This window comes from Hirundo rustica, chromosome 27, assembly GCF_015227805.2.
Source record: "Hirundo rustica isolate bHirRus1 chromosome 27, bHirRus1.pri.v3, whole genome shotgun sequence".
Lineage (NCBI taxonomy): Eukaryota > Metazoa > Chordata > Aves > Passeriformes > Hirundinidae > Hirundo > Hirundo rustica.
The window spans coordinates 3,093,300-3,110,684 of NC_053476.1; the positions used below are offsets into that span (position 1 = coordinate 3,093,300).

At 60.8% G+C, this 17,385-nt stretch overlaps 1 protein-coding gene across 1 annotated transcript; it reads right to left on the reverse strand.

Moving 5' to 3' along the window:
* Window positions 1–4,139: 4,139 nt before the first annotated feature.
* Window positions 4,140–5,286, reverse strand: EIF1 (eukaryotic translation initiation factor 1). The gene is made up of 4 exons (XM_040087314.2): window positions 5,126–5,286; window positions 4,685–4,848; window positions 4,493–4,594; window positions 4,140–4,358 (listed from the first exon to the last, which is right to left on the reverse strand). The coding sequence occupies exons 1-4, from the start codon at window positions 5,154–5,156 to the stop codon at window positions 4,314–4,316; spliced, it is 342 nt and encodes a 113-aa protein (XP_039943248.1). The 5' UTR covers window positions 5,157–5,286; the 3' UTR covers window positions 4,140–4,313.
* Window positions 5,287–17,385: the final 12,099 nt, after the last annotated feature.

Consider the following 17,385-nt stretch of genomic DNA (forward strand, 5'->3'; position numbering starts at 1 on the left):
GTTCAGCCTGTGCTGAGGTGGCCTGGGCACTCAGCCCCAGGCCATGGCCGGTTCACAGCCTCCTCTGTCCTTCCCTTTGGGTCCCCAAGTCCCCTCCATCCCTTCCGCCTTCTCCCCAAGTCTCCATCCTTCTCTCGTGGCTGGTCACCAACTCCCCTAGAATCGGGGCCAAGGCAGAGTGATCCATAAGGATCAAGTCCCACTCCTTGCTCCTTGCAAGGATGCTGAAAACTAAAGCACGTGGCTAAGAGCATCATCCAGCTGCTCCTTGAACTCAAACAGCTGGGTTCTCATTTCCAGGGCATGACCAGGTCCCCTCTGTTCCTCTTAGTGGGTCTCTTGAGTTGCTTTGTCCCTCTCATCTGCTCCTCATGTTTTCTCCATCTCTCTCCCCCAGCTGGTCGCCACATCACCTGCAGACAGTGCCAGAGCCCTGTGAGACTCACCTGTGGGTTCTGAGGCTCGGCAGGGTGTCCTGGTGGGTGTCCTGCTGGGTGTCCTGGTGGGTGTCCTGGTGGGTGTCCTGCTGGGTGTCCTGCTGGGTGTCCTGGTGGGTGTCCTGCTGGGTCTCAGTGGGTGCCTCTCTCCAAGATCGCCCCAGCTCAGCCTCGCTTTTAAAGGCACTGCCGGGGCTGCCACACCCCAGGGCGGCTCCACACACATCCACCCATCCCCGGGGGGGCCCTCGGGCACCTGGCTGTGCTCACAGACACAGAGAGAGAGAGACAGACACACAGACACACAAACACACAGACACACGGACACAGCTGGACAGCCATATCCATAAATACACGTACATAGGCACACGTGTCCGTAGCCATTCCACAGGTGTGCTCATGGCTGTGTTCATGGGTGTGTTCAGGTGTGTTCATGGATGTGTTCACGTGTGTTCATGGCTGGCTATATGTGGACACACATGAACACAAATGCAGGAGCAGCTACCCAGGCACTGTGCCTTGGCTGCACATTTGTACAGAACAGAAGAGCCCTGTGTGCAGCTGAACATGCACATGTATTATTATGTAACAGCAACTACACAGTATCACACTGCAATGGTGTGTATATATATTAAAAAATACACATATAATAATGCTCTCTGTGTGTGTGTGTGTGTGTATATATATATATATATATATAAAAAATGTGTACATTTCTAATAGATAACATAGCTAATGCATCTGTGGTAATAAATCCAGGTGTCCATACGTACACATGGGCACAGACTCACAGCTACAGGCACGGACACACGTGTGCACAAGTGCGTGTTTGTACATATGATGGCTGCACGAGGTAATTGCACGTCATGGAGTGATGGAGGGTGTGTGCAGTGGGATGGATGCATAAGGAACACCATGACATATCTCTCTTTCTATATGTATCCACATATTTATGCTTTTTTATATATATTTATGTATGTATATAAACAGATATATGTATACATAGATATGAATGCTTACATAAATATACATGACTACATGTGTTTATATATACATATGTTTATATGTACACGTCTTTATGTGTATATGCATGTATATACACACACACATATATAGACATATACATATATATGTACACACACACATTGGAGTCCATGATTTTTGGAGGTCTTCCTTACCGTAAATGATTCTGGGATTATGTAAATATACGTACACACAATTCTAAATATGTATATATACCTAAATTCACATTTGTACATGTTTGCGTATACATACACATCTACATCTATAAATAGCAATACATATGCATATATCTGTATAATCACAGGTATATACACATATACAGAAGTATGTGTGTGTATTCTTACACGTGCACGTGTGTCTGTGTGTCACACACACACACGGATGTACCCACGCCCTGACACCCAGCTGTGTGCACACAACGCGCTGTGCCAGGGCTCCCAGGGGCTCTGTGCCCAGGGGGCTGGGGGCTGTGCAGACCCGGGGGGCTGTGTCTGTGAGTGTGTGAGGCCACTCACCAGGACACAGGCCCCAGAGCAGCCCATTCTGCATCTCTGGGTCTCCCCCTGCACCCCGAGAAGCTTTGGGGTGCTGCGGATGGAGTGGGCCCCGCTGGCAGTCAGAGACCCCTGACTGTCGCCGCCCACCCCCCATTGGATATTGATGGTTCCTGCTGCCTGTATTGACCCCCATCAGTGTATTTGTAGAGAACATTTGTCTCCCTCTCTCAATAAACCCCACAAATGACATCCTGGGCTGGGGCACGTCACTGTCCCGTGTACCCCCGTGTTCCCAGAGAGTCGTGTCGGTGCTCCTCAAACACCCCTGAAACAAATGGCCTTTGGATGGCCGGGATGGCGCCCCGCGGCCATCGATCGCTCGCTCCACCGGGCACGCTGCACAAGGAACAAACAAATTGTTTTCCAATTTCTGGCTTTTAATGGCTCAATCTGGACCAAATGAGCCGTCAGGGTGATGGGGACACAGCAGCCGCTCCCTCCAGGGCCACGGGCTTGGCATCACCTTGACGCAGGTTTGTTACCAGGCCTGTGCGCATTGGGGTTGGACCCTTCTCCAGGTGGACAAAGGCCGAGCTGGAGGATGGACCAAGCAGCCCTTGCCCCTACCTGGCTGGGGCTAGCTGTCCTGGCAGTGGCCAAATCTGTGGGCAGCCTGGCAAGTCCAGCAGGGAGAAATCCAGGCTGGACATGCTCTGACACACGAGGGGCACAGGAATTCTTGGTGCACCTGCTCCCCGAGGTAAAGGCAGGGCTGGAGGTCACTCCAAGGGATGGGCAGGGTAGGACGTCACTTCCAGGCACAGGCAGGGCTGGAGGTCACCTGCCTCCTCAGAGCACTCGCAGCTCCTTTCCGTAATTGCAGCAATTCGGTTTCCAAGAGCGAAGTCTCCAGGAAAGCGGCAGTGAACTCGGCGCTCCTGAGCAGCACGTGGGAGATGAAGAGTCACTGTGGCAGTGGGTGAAGAGCTGGGACCTGCTCTGGGGGCTGCCAGGAGCACGAGCAGGTGACCAGGGTGGGAGCAGCCTCCCAGGACACCCCGGCCCCTCCCTGCTGGACAGACAGGCTGGGGGCAATGGGAGGGAAACACAGGGATTCCCTGCGCGTTTCAGCGCATTTCACACTGCTCTTGTGCTGCAGGCACCTGCCAGACCCCAGAACCATCGCTGCCATCTACCAGTGCATTTCACTGAGGTTTTGTTCTGGCTTGTTGAGCTCAGAAAATAAAGAGAGCACTCAGCCCCTGACCTGCAGCTGAGCCTGAGCCGGTGGCAGCGCTGCCCTCTCCTCCCCAGAGCAGGGTTCAGGAAGCAGAAGCGCTGACCCTGTCCCCGAGACTTACAGGAACACACCAACAGGAGTTCCACGGTCACGGAGGCCGGGCAGGGAATGACTCAGCACCCACCCACTGCTCCCTTTCCCTCAGCTCCCGGTAGGAGCAGCAGAGACAGCACAAAGGAACTTCCTCCTCCTGCCATGGGCCAGAGTGGGGGACAAGCCCAAGGCCACCAAGGAGCCCCCAGGGCAGAGAATCCCACCAGGCCTCTGAGCAGTGAGGCAGCAGCAGTGCTGGCAAGAGGAGAAGCTGCTCTGGGCCCTGGGAGCGACGGAACCCACCATGCACAGGCTTTTGAAAACTGGTTTTATTTAAATAACTTTAAATACATTACACTAAAACATTAGAAACGAAACCAAAGCCATGTTACTGCACAGGGTGAGAGGCAGCAGAGTCACCACCACAAGGCTCAGCAGCTCCAGCCACAGGGATGCTCCTTATGTTAGTCCAGCACCAAGCCCTTGTCACAAGTTTAACCCATGGGACAATTCTTCCACATGCCTGGTACCTCAGGGCTCACAGGTACCAGCACCCGAACTGCAGCCTCTGGGTCACTCTTCTGTCACTCCTTCCAAGCCAGGCTTCCCCAAATCCTTCTGCCTCCGAGAGCCAGCTCTGCCCAGAGGGACGGTGCCATGTCCTGGGGCCTCGCACCAGGCAGGACAAGACACCCCTCCGTCAGGATGGAAGCGCAGCTGGACTGAGGTGCCATCAGGACAGGCCGAGTCCCCAGGCTTAGCTGGGAACAGCTGGAACTTTTGGCTTCAGGCTGGATGGTGCCACCGCCCGCATTACCTCTGGGAAATGAGGGACAGCCAGACGAGATAGCATGGGCTCGTGTCAGTTTATTACATCACCAATTACAACAGTCCAGACTCAACAGTGGACCCAAGATCGTTACATTACACAAACCGGCTGGTTTTAAACTTATGACAAGGGACAGGTGGGAATTTCATGGTAAGGATATCTTCTTGCATAAAGCTCCAGTGGCCCACAGGCACTTAAAACCCATGGACTTTCAGCTGGTCGTCTTTAGCCAGTCCAATCTGCAAGACACAAAACGCATTCACAGCATGGGGTGATGCCTCTGCGCAGCCAAACGCTGCCCACACTCAGGGACCTGCGTGCATTTAACAAACTCGTGCTCATTTTAGTGAGCAGCAAGCTGAAGGTGTCCTACCTCTACGAGGAACTGGCAGATGTTCTTGCGCTGGTCACCCTGCAACTGAATCACTTCGCCATACTCGGGGTGCTCAATTACAGTACCATTGCAGGCAAATTTCTGTACCAAAGACACAAAAACTTCCTTAGCACTAAACAAAACATCCCTGCTGGGCGTGGCTGCTGCCCTTCCCGAGCCCCCAAGCCCCACCTTCTTGAAGGCCTTCACCAGTTTCTTTTTATCGTAGTCATCCGCGATGCCCTGGACTGTGGTGAGGGTCTTCCTGCCGTTGCGCTGCTGGATCCTTATATGGATGTAGTCCTCAGTGCCGGCCGGGAGCAGGTCATCACCCTTACTTGCATCCGCAAAGGGGTCTGCGGGGAGCGCCGTCAGGCCCCGCCCCACAGCCGCCCCATTGGTCGCCGCGCCCGTCCGTCACATTCCGGCCCCGCCCCCGACAACCTGTCAGTCACGCGCCAATCCCTCCCATGCTCCCATCCCATTGGCCGCCGCACCCGCCCATCAGTATCGGGCCCCGCCCCACCCCCCCCGCGGCTGACGCAACCGGGCCCGGAATAGCAACTGCGCCACGGGGCGGAGCCGGGGCGGGGCCCGCGCGCTCCCCCGGCCCCACCGCACAAAGGGCCTCACCGAAGGGCTGGAGGTTCTGGATAGCGGACATACGATACGCTTCCCTTCCCTCGGCGGAGGCGGCGGCGGCGGCGACGGGGGCGGCTCTGGCGGCGGGAGCGGCTCTGGGCGGAGGATGCTCTCGCGGCGGCGGCTCGAGGCGCTGTCAGGGGGGCGGGACTGTCGCCGGCGGCTTATATACCGCCCCTATGTGACGTCATCACGCACGGCGAACGGGGGCGATGATTGGCCGCCGCGCGGGGCGTCAGGACGCATCGGACGAACGCGGCCGCGCCCCGGCCGGCGCGGGGGGAGCGCGGCGCATGCGCGGAAGGGGCGGCCGGCAGCGCGCGGGGCGGCGCGTGCGCAGTGCGGGACCCGGGCCGTGGCCGGGACCCCCGGGACCCCCGTTCCCCCTCAGGGTCACCTCCACCGACCCCGAGATGGCTCCGGGCCCCAAAATCCTCTCGGGACCCCCAAAATCCCCCTGGGACACCCACCCTCCTCCCCGAGACCCACAAAATACCCCCATGAACCACGGAGTATTCCCCGGGACCACTCAAGCACCTCCAGATCCCCTTGGGATTCCCCTCCAAAGAACACGGTACGCCCCAAAAGCCTCACGGGAGCTCCAAATCCCCTCCAGTCCTCGCGAATTTTCTCGGGACCTTCCAACTTTTTGCAAAACACTCTTGTTATGTCCTCCAAAACCTCTCTGAGACCCCAAATCTTACCCAGGAGTCCCAGAATCTCCCAACCCTCCCTCCACTTTCCTGAAATCTCTCTGGGGCTCTCCAACCCCCTTCAGTACCCCTCGGGACCCTCAAAAGAGTGATCCCCTTCCCTGCCGGCCCCTCACTGGCCCCTCACTAGCCACACGTCCAGCCTTGGGGCTGCAGGAGAGGGGGACAGCCCAAACCAGTTTGTCCATTCCCAACCCTGCGTCCATCACATCCATCCAGCACCACAGCCCAGCGCTGCCCAGGGCTGACCGGAGCCCTCCGGGGCTCCTGTGGGCACTCCAGATGTTTCCCCACACGAGTAGAGAGGCCCTGGGTCCTGCCTGGCCAGGGCTTCATCTCCTGGTGCCGGGAACATGCGGCGATCCCGCACCCCATCCTGGGGTGACACCGCTGTGCCCGGCCCAGGGTGGCCCTGCCAGCCCGGGTTGGCCTCGCTGGGCCTGGCACAGCTTGGTCACCACCCTGCAATGGCAGAGCTCTGGGCATGGAGAGATCTTGGGCCCACTCCTGCTGGGAACTGGGAACGCTCAGAGCTCGCCTGTGGACGTGGGTTTGGGGTTTGTCACTGGCTGTCCCCGGCACCTGCAGCACGCAGGGAGCCGAGTGCTGGCAGAGAGGAGGGTGCTGTTCCCAGGCTGCTGGCAGGGAGATGCTCAGAGGACAGACACAGTTCTGCAGTGGGCCTGGGGCACTGCTGCCGAAGACAAGCGCTGAAGGTGTCACCAGAATGTGACAGGAAGGGAAGGTTTTTCTCTTTAAACGAGTGAAATGAATCTCCTGGCACTTACTGCACCTCAGCTCAGCCTGGCAGGCCTTGGCAAACCTCAGCCTGTGCAGGGTGAGCCTGGCTCGCAGTGTTAGGACTGAGCTGCTAAACACGGACATTCCATGGCTTTCCCAGTGCTGCCGTGGATGGATAAACCCCCCAAACTGGCAGGTGTCTCCCTGCTGTGGCTCAGCCAGCATGGGGGCTGCTGGCACAGGAACGTCACATCCTGCTCGGAGATGTGGTGCGGGTGCTAAAAATACCCTGAGACTCCAGATACGAAGAACAGCAAATCTCTGACAATTAATGGGGTCAAAAGCCACGCAGCTCTAGACAGAGCGTGAGCTCTCCTCTGCACGTGGAGTGGGAACAAGGCCCTGGGGTGGCCTGGGCCTGCTGGGCTGAGGATCCTGTATCTGCAGCTCCTCAGCTCTGTGTGGATCCCTGCAGCCCTGGCTCCCTGTGTAGGGGTTCCTGCCCTGCTTCGGAGCCATCTCTGAAGCACGACGTGGGTTTGATGGGTTATTGGCAGCTGGGTGCGCTGCCATCTGCGGCTCTGGCAGACGCCATGTGGGTCGGATGTTGCGTCATTCTTGGGGGTTTTATTGAAGATAAAGGTGAATGATTTCTCTTGCACCGGGCAGAGGGAATTGTTTGCGTTGCTGTATTTGTGTCTCTCGTGTTTCTGTAGCATCTGTCTTTTCTCTCCTCCCAGCAGGAGAACTGGCTGAAATTTTCATTAGAATACGAATTTGCTCCATGACCACCACGATGGTTCTTCTCTCTTGTCCTTTTCTGATCAGATTTTCCTTCTCTCCCAGAGAAGGAGCTGTCTTTAGCAACCGCATGGTGGAGTAGGCAGACAGGAGAAGCAATTAGAGGTTTGCACTCCATCTTTCTGCTGGAGGCATTTCCAAATCCTCACTGCAGCCAAAGGGCTGCTCTTCATATTCAACACCAAACACTCGAGCAGAGCCATCAGTCTGATGTCAGCTCTGGGCAGACTGGCCCTGCAGCTGAGCCAGGATACCTCAGAGTCGATTTATCGGTGTCACTTCTGATTTGCACAGTCCACACGACACATCCTGGTTGTGTCCTCGCCACTGGGCCCCCAGAGCCTTTGGTCCAACACCAGAAGAGTTGGGTGTGTGTCAGACACCAGAGCTGAGCCCATCACTGGTGAGGGCTGAGAGCTGACAGGGAAGAGTTAACATCCGATTTTTGCTGTGGGCAGGATTCAGAGCTGGCACCCGCAGTCATGAGTGGCATCGGCCGGGCCCCACGGCTGAGCCCCTGCACCCTCCTGCCCTCTGCCCGTCTGTGGGTGCTGGTCCCGGCCTGTCCTGCCCGAGGAGGTGCCGCTCCCGGCTCCCCACGAGGTGGCAATGCCGATCTCCTGCAGGAGCGGCTCGGCAGGCAGCTCCGAGGTACCCAGGGCCTGGCAGACGATCCGGTGTGTGCCCCGGGCTGTGCGGGGGCTCCGTGCACCGCACCCCGCTGCCAGGGGGCACCGAGGCTGTTCAGGGGCAGCAGGATGAGCAGGGGGAGCCCAGAGCCGCCTGTTCCTGTGACGCCTGTGCTGTCACTGCTCACTGGAGAGCATGGTAGTTGCATCTGGGGGTGCTCCTGGGGACCATTGAGCTCCTTGGCAGTGAGTGGCACTAGCGCCTCTGCGACAAGGAAATGTACTGGTGGTGACAGGGTCTGCCCAGCAGCGGTGCCCCTGTCAGTCCTGGGGGTCTCATGGGGAAATCCTTCCCTTGTAGCCCTGCGTGTGTGCAGACAACACACCTCAGTGTGATGCAGCTCAAGACCGTGTGGGTGTCCTGCAGCAGCGGCCCTGGGGCTCCTGGGGGCTCTTGGTGGGTGGCCAGCCTGGGCTTACTGCAGCTCTCTCTCCTTGTTGGGTCCTGCAAGGACATTTCATGCTGTGCTCTGAGGTGGGGGTCTTGGTGCCACCCCCAGCCCACCTGGGAAGTGCAGCAGAATGGAAGGAATCACCCCGGCATTTGGCTTTACTGCTTCTCCCACAGCTCAGCAATGCCCTCCGGGCTGGGACATTCCTAGAAACCAGCTCTTCTCCTCCAACATCCTTCCTGCAGCCTCTGTGTGAGGGATTCAGGATGAGCTGGATGTTTGACGGATATTTGATCCCATTATTCAGTGCAGGCAGCACTGACAGGCGTCAGCCCTGGTGATTAACCTGCTCCTGGAAAGAGCAGCAGGGTGAGCCCGGCTGTCATGGGGCCAGAGGCAGTGCAGGGATTCCCCTATCAAGTCCTACGTTTCATTTCCTTACACAACTATTCCTGGCCTTCACATCCCAAATTTGCAGCCCCTGGGGTGTCGCATGAACTGGCTACTGCCCACCCACAGTCGGGGCCTGCGGGGTGCTCGCTGTGGTCCCCGCCGTCGGACGCTCGGGCTGGAGGCACTGGACATGGTGTGACACATTCAGAGGGGCTCACACTCTGCGGGACAGCAAGGGCCGGTCGCGGACACATCCCGATTCCTGTCAAGCCGGTGATCTCCAGGCACCGACGTGGTCCCGGGTGTGTTACAGGCACCGCGTTTAAGGGGATTTATTGACCCTCCCTCACAGGCACGGCCCCACCCTCCTGTGACACCGCTGCTCTCCGCGAGGTGCCAGGAGAGCTCCAAGCACAGGCTGAGGCCGCCCGAGCGGCTGGTGCAGGAGAGCAGGAACAGACCCGGGGCAGCGGGCAGGGCCCCGGCTCCGCCCGCACAGCCGTGCCGGTCCCTGTGCAGCAGCGACGGAGCGACTCAGCTCTGTCCCTCCAGGCCGGTGCTGGGGAATTCTGCCAGGGAGGGTTCTCCGGGATCTTGGAGATGCCATGGGTTTCCTGCGGAGAAGGGGTGTTGTGCCCCCCGCTGCAGCCCCGGCCAGTTCCTGGGTCATTCCCATGGGCTCTCTCCTCCACCCAGGTGGATTCCCCTGGCCGAGGTCAATGCCCTGTGCAGACATCGCTCCGTGCTCACGTGGCAGGGAATGTATGGAATAAACATCCACCTTGTGGGGGTCACTGGGGCCTTGGCAAACCTGACACGGGAACAGGGATCACAAAGACCAGGAAGGGTGGGAGCAGCTCAGGGCAGTGGCTCTGCTCTCCATCAGACACCCTCAGAACCACTGGGATCCCCGGGAAGCGCTGGCCCTCGCCTAGCGACAGGCAGCAGGTCCAGAGGGTTTTCTGCAGTGGAAGAGCCCAGACCAGGCATTGAGGGCAGCTTGAGCTGCTGGGAGAGGGACAGGCACAGCCACGACAGGATTTTCATTCCTGTCCTGATGGATTCAGGAGCTGTCGGCACCAGGCGCAGCCAGCGCGGGGCTGACTCAGAGCCTCGGCATCGGGCTGTGCCGGGAGCACGGAGCATCCCTGCATCATCCCTGATCGGCTCAGCCTGCCAGCCCCACACAGCCCGTTTCTAATGCCGGTGAAGCTGCTCTGGCCAGACACGTCCTGCTTTGCTGTAGTTGGTCACACCTGGGCCAGGGGATGCAAAAATGCTCCAGTGCCACAGAAAGGGGCAAAGGTACCCGGCTGCAGCATGGCTGGGCTGGCCAGCACAGCCAAGGAGCAGACTGGGACACGGGGTCCAGCTGGAGACATAACTCATCTCCCACGCCTCCCTCCGGCTCCAGCCCTCCTCCACCAGCCTCAATGCCCCGTCCCTGGCAGTGTTCAAGGCCGGGTTGAATGGGGCTTAGAGCAATCTCATCTAGTGGAAGGTGTCCCTGCCCATGGCTGGGGGTGGAACTGGAAGAGCTTCAAGGTCCCTTCCAGCCAAAACCCTTCTGGGATTCCATGATTGTGTGATCCATCTGGGCAGGGCAATGCAGCTGTCCTGCCCTGCAGCCCCCTGCTTTCATTTTGCCCTTCCGCTCTGCCTGAGCCAGGCACCTCCCCTCCATTCTGGAGGGAATTCCCTCTCCATGCCAGGGAGAGAACTGGGGCCATGGTGAGACCCTGGGATGAACCTTTGCTGGAATCCTGTGTGCCAGGCAGGGCCCTTCTGAGCTGGGCTCCTGGCATGTGCCAGCTCAGCACCAGCACCAGCATTGGCAACGTCTTTGGACACAGGATGGGTGCCTCTGGGCCCTTTCCTGCCACGGTGGGTGCCCAGCAATGGGAGTAACTCAAATGCACTGGGAAGCACAGTGAAATCCTCCTCAGTGCTCTGACACCTGCCCAATGCTGCCTGGCACAGTGGGGGTCACAGCAGAGTCCCCTGTCCTGGCACAGCAAGGGCAGAGGGGACAAACCTTTCTGAGCAGCTCTCCATGCCCAGGAGCTCCGAGGCCCATGAGAGCAGCAGCCCCAGCCCAAGGGAAGAGCAGCCCCTGCCCTCGCTGGGCAATCGGTGCCCACTGTGCCCTGCCCCCTGCCCCTGTGCCCCTCAGCTCCAGCCAAGGGAGGAACCAGCCTGGCTGCCAAACAGCTCAGGCATCTCATCCTGCCCTGGTGTGACACGGGGTGGACACCAGGCTGAATCCACCCTCTTGCTGATCTGGGGGGTAAGGGCCAGGAGATTTTGGGGGTAACAGCAGCAGAAAAGGTGAGCACGGGGCAGAGCTGTCCCCACTCTGCTGACTCGAGCAGAGAGAGGGGCAGGTCAGGCCAAACACCTTGGTCAGCACCTTGCCTCACTCCAGTTCGTATTTCACTTACAAAGCAAAACCTGTGCGGGGTGTGAGCACGTCCCCACGCAGCTCCAGCCGCAGCCCGGCCCCTTCCCTGCCCCGCAGCCAGGCACACTCATCCCTGCCTACACCAACTCCCCGAGGGCCAAACACTGGCTGCGGGCCAGTGCTCCTTCCTGCTGCCAGCCCCAGCCCAGCCCCAGCTGCCCGTCCCAGCATGATGCTGGCACTGCAGGGATTTGCCTCTTACAAAACACTTGGCCACGGCGCTCCCTTGGCAGGTCAGGAGCTGGAGCTGGGATCGGGGGGCTGGGTTGGCCACATCCCATTCTGGGGTCCCCAGTGCCTCTGTTCCCAAAGCCCAGACAGGCACTGGGACAGGCTGGCCCTGGAAGGGCACAGATTGCAGTGGCAGAGGACACTCAAGGGGACATCAACCCCTGGGGTGCTCGAGGTCCTTCAGAGCCACAGCTGGTGTTTGCTGGGCAGCTGCCCGGCCCCCTCTGCCTGTTCATCTCCTGGGGCTCCCCTGGCACCCCGAAGGTGCAGGAGTGGTGTGTTTATCCCAGAGCTGCCCGGTCACTTTATCTGGCAAGTGCCAGCCTGGTGGGGGGACAGGGAAACCTCAGCAGGCACTGCCTTGGGGCTGCAGCTGTAAAACCACTTGGCCACAGCCCCTTCTTTTGGTTAGGAGATGTCATGGACCCCTAAGCAGAGGCGTTTTCATGTAATAGCACAACTCAGCTGCCGTGTTCGGGGCCTTCCCAGCAGCCACTGCACTCTCCCCCTGGCATGGAGCTTCCTGGGAAAACCAGGTCAAGATGGAGCCTTTCAGCCTGCTGCAGATTCTGCCGTGCTTGTGCCACAGGCTCGGCCCTGCACTTGCCAGAGGCAGAGCCACAGGGGCTGAACCGGCGTGGGGCAGGAAGGACTGGCACATCCAGTGGATTTCGGGGGCACAGGGAAGCCCAGGGTTGGGGTGCTAGGGTTAATATTGGCCCTGAACCTCCCAACCCTACAGCAGGTTCTCACCAAGCTGGGCCAGGTGTTCAAACCCCGTAGGGCTGAGGTCAGAAGTGGGCACTGCCTGGCTCCCCAACTGTCCAACTCCTCCAGGTTGCATTTCTCTTTTTTCCTTCACTCCTGAACCAGGAACAGGAATTAAACTCCCCACCGCAGCCTCCCCTGCTCAGAGGCTCTTCCTATCAGCCTCGCTGGAAACAAACATGACACAGGGCACGGGGGCTGCCCAGCGGCCCGCAGCACTCCCCTGGGCAGGAGCCCCCCGGGCTGGGGGTGCTGGGCTGAGCTGCAGCTGCGTCACCGGCGTTGTTTTGGCTGCCGGGGCCGCGTCCCTGCCGCAGCTTGTCCCCACGCCCGGCGCTGGGCTGTGATTAGCGGGGCGGCTCCTGCCCGCGTTCCCATCTCCGCGTCAGCGCCCCCGCCCTCGCGGGCGCTGCCAGGCGGTGCCCGCAGCCAGGTGTGCCCCAGCCAGGTGTGCCCCAGCCAGGTGTGCCCCAGCCGGGTGTGCCCCCCCGCCGCCGCGGTGCCAAATAAGGAAATCGCCCGCGCCCTTCTGCTTGCAAAACACTTTTGGACTTGGTGCCCTGCTGACGCCGCCTGTTCCCAGCAGCTCCTGGGATGTGCTGGAGGCTGAAACGGCCCCTCTTCCCCTGGCTGGGCTGCAGCTGAGACCCTTGGGACCCTGCAAAGACAATCTCTGAACCCCCACAGGGCTGGTGTCCCAGTGCAGGGGACACGGAGAGGGGACACAGGCACGGACCCGCAGTGTGAATGTGGGGCGGCCCTGGCCAAAGGACTCACGCCCCGTGCACGGAGCTCGACTCCCAGGCCCAGGACATGAAGGAGCTGCTGCCTGGCTGGCAGTGCTGGTGCTGGGCCATGTGCCACGCTGGCCTGGCTGGGGTCACCCGGGTCCCTGGTGCTGCCAGTGAGCCATGGGGCGGCACCAGGCACAGACCTGCAGTGTGGCCAAGGCTCACATCCCTGCCACAGCCGCTGCAGCACAGCTGGGCCAGGGCCAGTGGCAGGACAGCAGTTCCAGCATCCCAGAGATCCCACAGTGGGGTCACAGGGTGGGAGACACAGCTGTGGCTGGAGGAGGAGGAGGCTCTGGCAAAGCTGGTTCAGGAGCTGGCTGCCTGCGTCTCTCCATGTTCATGGGTGACAAGGACAGGCTCGGGAACAGGGGGACAGAAGGTGTCCAAGGGGCTCAGCAGGTCTAGCCCTGTCTGTAATTTGGGAAGGCTGTGTGCCTGCTGTGGGTGACAGAAATGCCCTGAGCAGATGTGGCCTCACCCAGTGAGTCTCATGTGTCCCCCGAGTCCCCCAGTTCTTCACAATGCCCTGATCCCAGACAGTCGCTGGGGAGGTGTCCCCAGCCAGAGCAAAGGTGAAGGGCCTGACAAGGCTCCAGTTGAAGGGCCTGACTGGCCACCCATGTGGCTCCAATCTCTTGGGGACACTGGTGCGATCCCCTGCCACCCCCAGTCACCACAACCACCCACTCTGACCCCCAGGAAGGGAGCTCAGACCCCGGCTATGCTGAGCACTGAGCTGCACCAACTGTACACCGGGAAAGAAGGCACCAGCACCCTGGCCTGCAGGAGCTCTGGGGACAGCAGGAGAGGGTTTGGGGCTCTCTGCAGAGAGACATAGACAAAATGAGGCTGGCAGAAGCCCCCCAGTCCCCCGGGCTCCCTGGGCAGGGCTGTGGCTGGGCCACGCAAGTGGAAAGTTATTTCTCAGGAACTGGCTGATGGTGAAAGTTCTTTCCCAGGTGTGGCCCAAAAGGAATGTAAATCCTCTGAAGTCCTCATCTCCCCTGTAATTACTGTCAGACAAGTTTCAGCTTGGAGCTGGGCCGCCTGGGCCCCGGGCGTGGGAGCCGAGGGGCTGACGCACCGGCCTGTCCCTGCAGCGCACATGTCCCCTCCTGCCCCAGGAATGCATCCCATGACTCACGGGGACCGCGGGGGCAGCGAGGCGGGCGCTGTGGAGGGGAGTACCCGCAGTCAGGGTGCTGGGTGGGCACACACTGCTGGGCTCATGCAGGTGTGCAGGTGTGGGGCCTCGTGTTCTCCAGCCTGGACATCCCATGGGATGAGTGAACAAACAGACACTGCTCTCACGCAGGGGACACAGCCTTGCCAGCAGTGTCCCAGTCCCAGGGTCTCAGCAGACCCAGAAGAAAGGTGCCTTCCTGGCTCTGTGAAGGGTCTGACCATGCAGGGCACTGCTGGTCTGGTCTGTGCCCCTGGTGTCCCTCACCCTGACCAATTCCACAGCCATCATCCCTGGCGCATCATCACTGGGCCAGGGGACATGTTCCTGGCAGCTGTGGGCCAGCAGATCCCAAAGGGTTTTGGCTCATGGGGCTATCAAAAACTGAGGGCCATTGCACAGGACTGACAGGGCCGGACCCATCTCAGGGGTGCCTGTGCAGCTGGAGCTAGAGCTGGAGCTGGAGCTGGAGCTCCAGGAGCTGTGCTCAGTGGCATCTCAGGGCCCGGGGCTCGGGATGAACCTGCTGCAGGCATCCCCAGGGGGAATCACTCAGGAAGGAACCCTGCACACCACGGCCAGGCCCTCACCCTTGTGCTGTGCCCCTGGGGGTCAGTCACAGGCACGGGGCTGGAGCAGAGCAGAGTTCACACAGCCAAGGCCCGTGTTCCCCGGCAGGGCTCTCCCCCTGTGTGCGGAGCAGCCCCGGGTGCGCGCCAGGCAAGCACACGAGTGTGCTCACCTTACACACCTGCTCACGCCCGTCTCCTCCCCTCTCCGCCCGGCTCTGCCCTGGCCGTGCGGCGGCTCCGAGCGCCGGCCCAGCTCTGCGGCACCGGCACCGGGAGCTGCCCGCCCGGCCGGGGGGTGAGGAACTGCGGGGTGCGGGCAGGATGCAGGCAGGGATCGGCTGTGCGCAGGGCACCTGTGCACACCCCCGCCCACCCCAGAACTGCCCAGCGCCCCAGAACTGCCCCGCGCCCCAGAACTCCCCCGTGCACCCCAGAACTGCCCTGCATCCCAGAACTGCCCCGCGCCCCAGAACTGCCCCGTTCACCCCAGAACTGCCCTGCATCCCAGAACTGCCCCGCGCCCCAGAACTGCCCTGCATCCCAGAACTGCCCCGCGCCCCAGAACTGCCCCGTGCACCCCAAAATTGCCCCGCGCCTGCGCCCCGTCCCCGCCTCGCCTGCCGCTGCCAGCAGGAGGCGCCCGTGCGCAGCGATCGCACCCCCGGGCCCCGCCCGGCGCTACCGGGGGGAACCGCCCGCTGCACCGGGACCCGATCCCAACCCCTGATCCCAACCTCTGCACCGGGACCCGGATCCCAACCCCTGATCCCAACCCCTGCACCGGGACCCGGATCCCAACCCCTGATCCCAACCCCTGCACCGGGACCCAGATCCCACCCGCTGCACCGGGACCCAGATCCCAACCCCTGCACCGGATCCAGATCCCAATCCCTGATCCCAACCCCTGCACCAGGACCCAGATCCCAATCCCTGATCCCAACCCCTGCACCGGGACCCAGATCCCACCCGCTGCACCGGGACCCAGATCCCACCTGCTGCACCGGGACCCAGATCCCAACCCCTGCACCGGGACCCAGATCCCAACCCCTGATCCCAACCCCTGCACCGGGACCCGGATCCCAACCCCTGATCCCAACCCCTGCACCGGGACCTGGATCCCACCCGCTGCACCGGGACCCGGATCCCACCCGCTGCACCGGGACCCGGATCCCACCCGCTGTACCGGGTGCCTCCGGGACCCCCTGCTCCTCCCGTTGCCACCGGGTACCCCGATCCCAACCGGTTCCCCCGGGTACCTCTGCTCCCCAAGGGTCCCACCGGGTCCCTCTGCACTGGCCCACAGCCCAGAGCAGGATCCCAGCACCGTTCCCCAGGGCAGGTCCCAGCCCAGATATCACACTGCAGTCTGGTCACAGCCAGGGCTCTCGCAGAATGGGGGGCACTGGCACCACTGGGGCACTGGGACCACCAGCACCATGGGGACTCCGGCACTGCTGAGCCACCAGGGCAGGGGAATCACTGGGACCACAGGTACCACCAGGACCACCAGGACACTGGGGCATGGGAACTTCTGGGATCATCGGCACCACCGGGACCGGTGGGACACTGGGGCACGAGGACCACCAGGACCATTGGCGCCACCGGGGCTCCCACCATTCGGTTCTGCCCAAGAGTCTCATCCCAGCCCTGGCGGTGCAGAACTGAGCAGGGGATGGAGTTTATCCCAAGCGCCTGCTGGTCCTGCAGCACTGGGCTGAGCCAGAGGTTTGGATTAACAGAGTAATAACAGAGGAGAAGCTGTTTACAAAGCTGCAGCATGTAATTACTGTTACGTATCGGAGAATCCGCCGCGCTCCGGGCGAGAGCGGGACCAGCGTGTGCCAGGCCCAGGCAAGCCATCGCCTCCTGCCAGACACGGCTGATGGGCCTTGGCTCTGCACTCCCAACTCGTGCTCAGAAAATCATTAGTGTCATTAGAGCTCCAGGGCGGAGCAATGGCCCTTGGCCAGGAGTGCCACGGGCATGGCGAGGGAGCGGGAGTGGGGATGGGGTCCCAACAGGGCTTCAGCAGGGTGGGGGCTCAGGTCCTTGGGGGGAGCCAGGGAGGGATGGGGCAGGTTTATTGCCAGGGGCCTCCGGTAGGCACCGACTGTTTCAGTCTTGTTAATGACTTCATAAAACTCCCTGCCAGATTAACGAGCAGCCAAGTCATTACCATCGTGTGGGAAGTGACAGTGCAGCCCGGTTACCGGGAGTGCTTTGGGGTACATCTCCCGAGCACAAGGGCTGTGCAGCCCCTTCCCCTCCCAGCAGCTCTGGTGGCCTCCTGGGAGCACGGCTCCATTGTCCCCTCAAGTGCACAAGGCCATGGCGCAGCCTCACAGGCAATGCCTGCCACAACCATCAGCCCTCGAGGAGCAAGAGAGAGGGAGGGCAGGATGGATCCAGAACACACAGCATGTCCTACCTGAGGGACCAGACCACTGCCCTCTTCCAGAGGGGACTGAGACCGGAGCTGGGGTCCCACCGAGGAGAGGGGCTTCCCTGGGGCA

What these genes read in the sequence shown, in the direction of transcription:
- EIF1 (XM_040087314.2), bottom strand. Translation starts at nt 5,156, where the DNA reads ATGTCCGCTATCCAGAACCTCCAGCCCTTCG. An exon ending in CCAGAACCTCCAGCCCTTCG is followed by an intron (nt 4,849 to 5,125) that starts GTGAGGCCCTTT and finishes CGCTCCCCGCAG; the next exon opens with ACCCCTTTGCGGATGCAAGT. An exon ending in TCTGCCAGTTCCTCGTAGAG is followed by an intron (nt 4,359 to 4,492) that starts GTAGGACACCTT and finishes TGTGTCTTGCAG; the next exon opens with ATTGGACTGGCTAAAGACGA.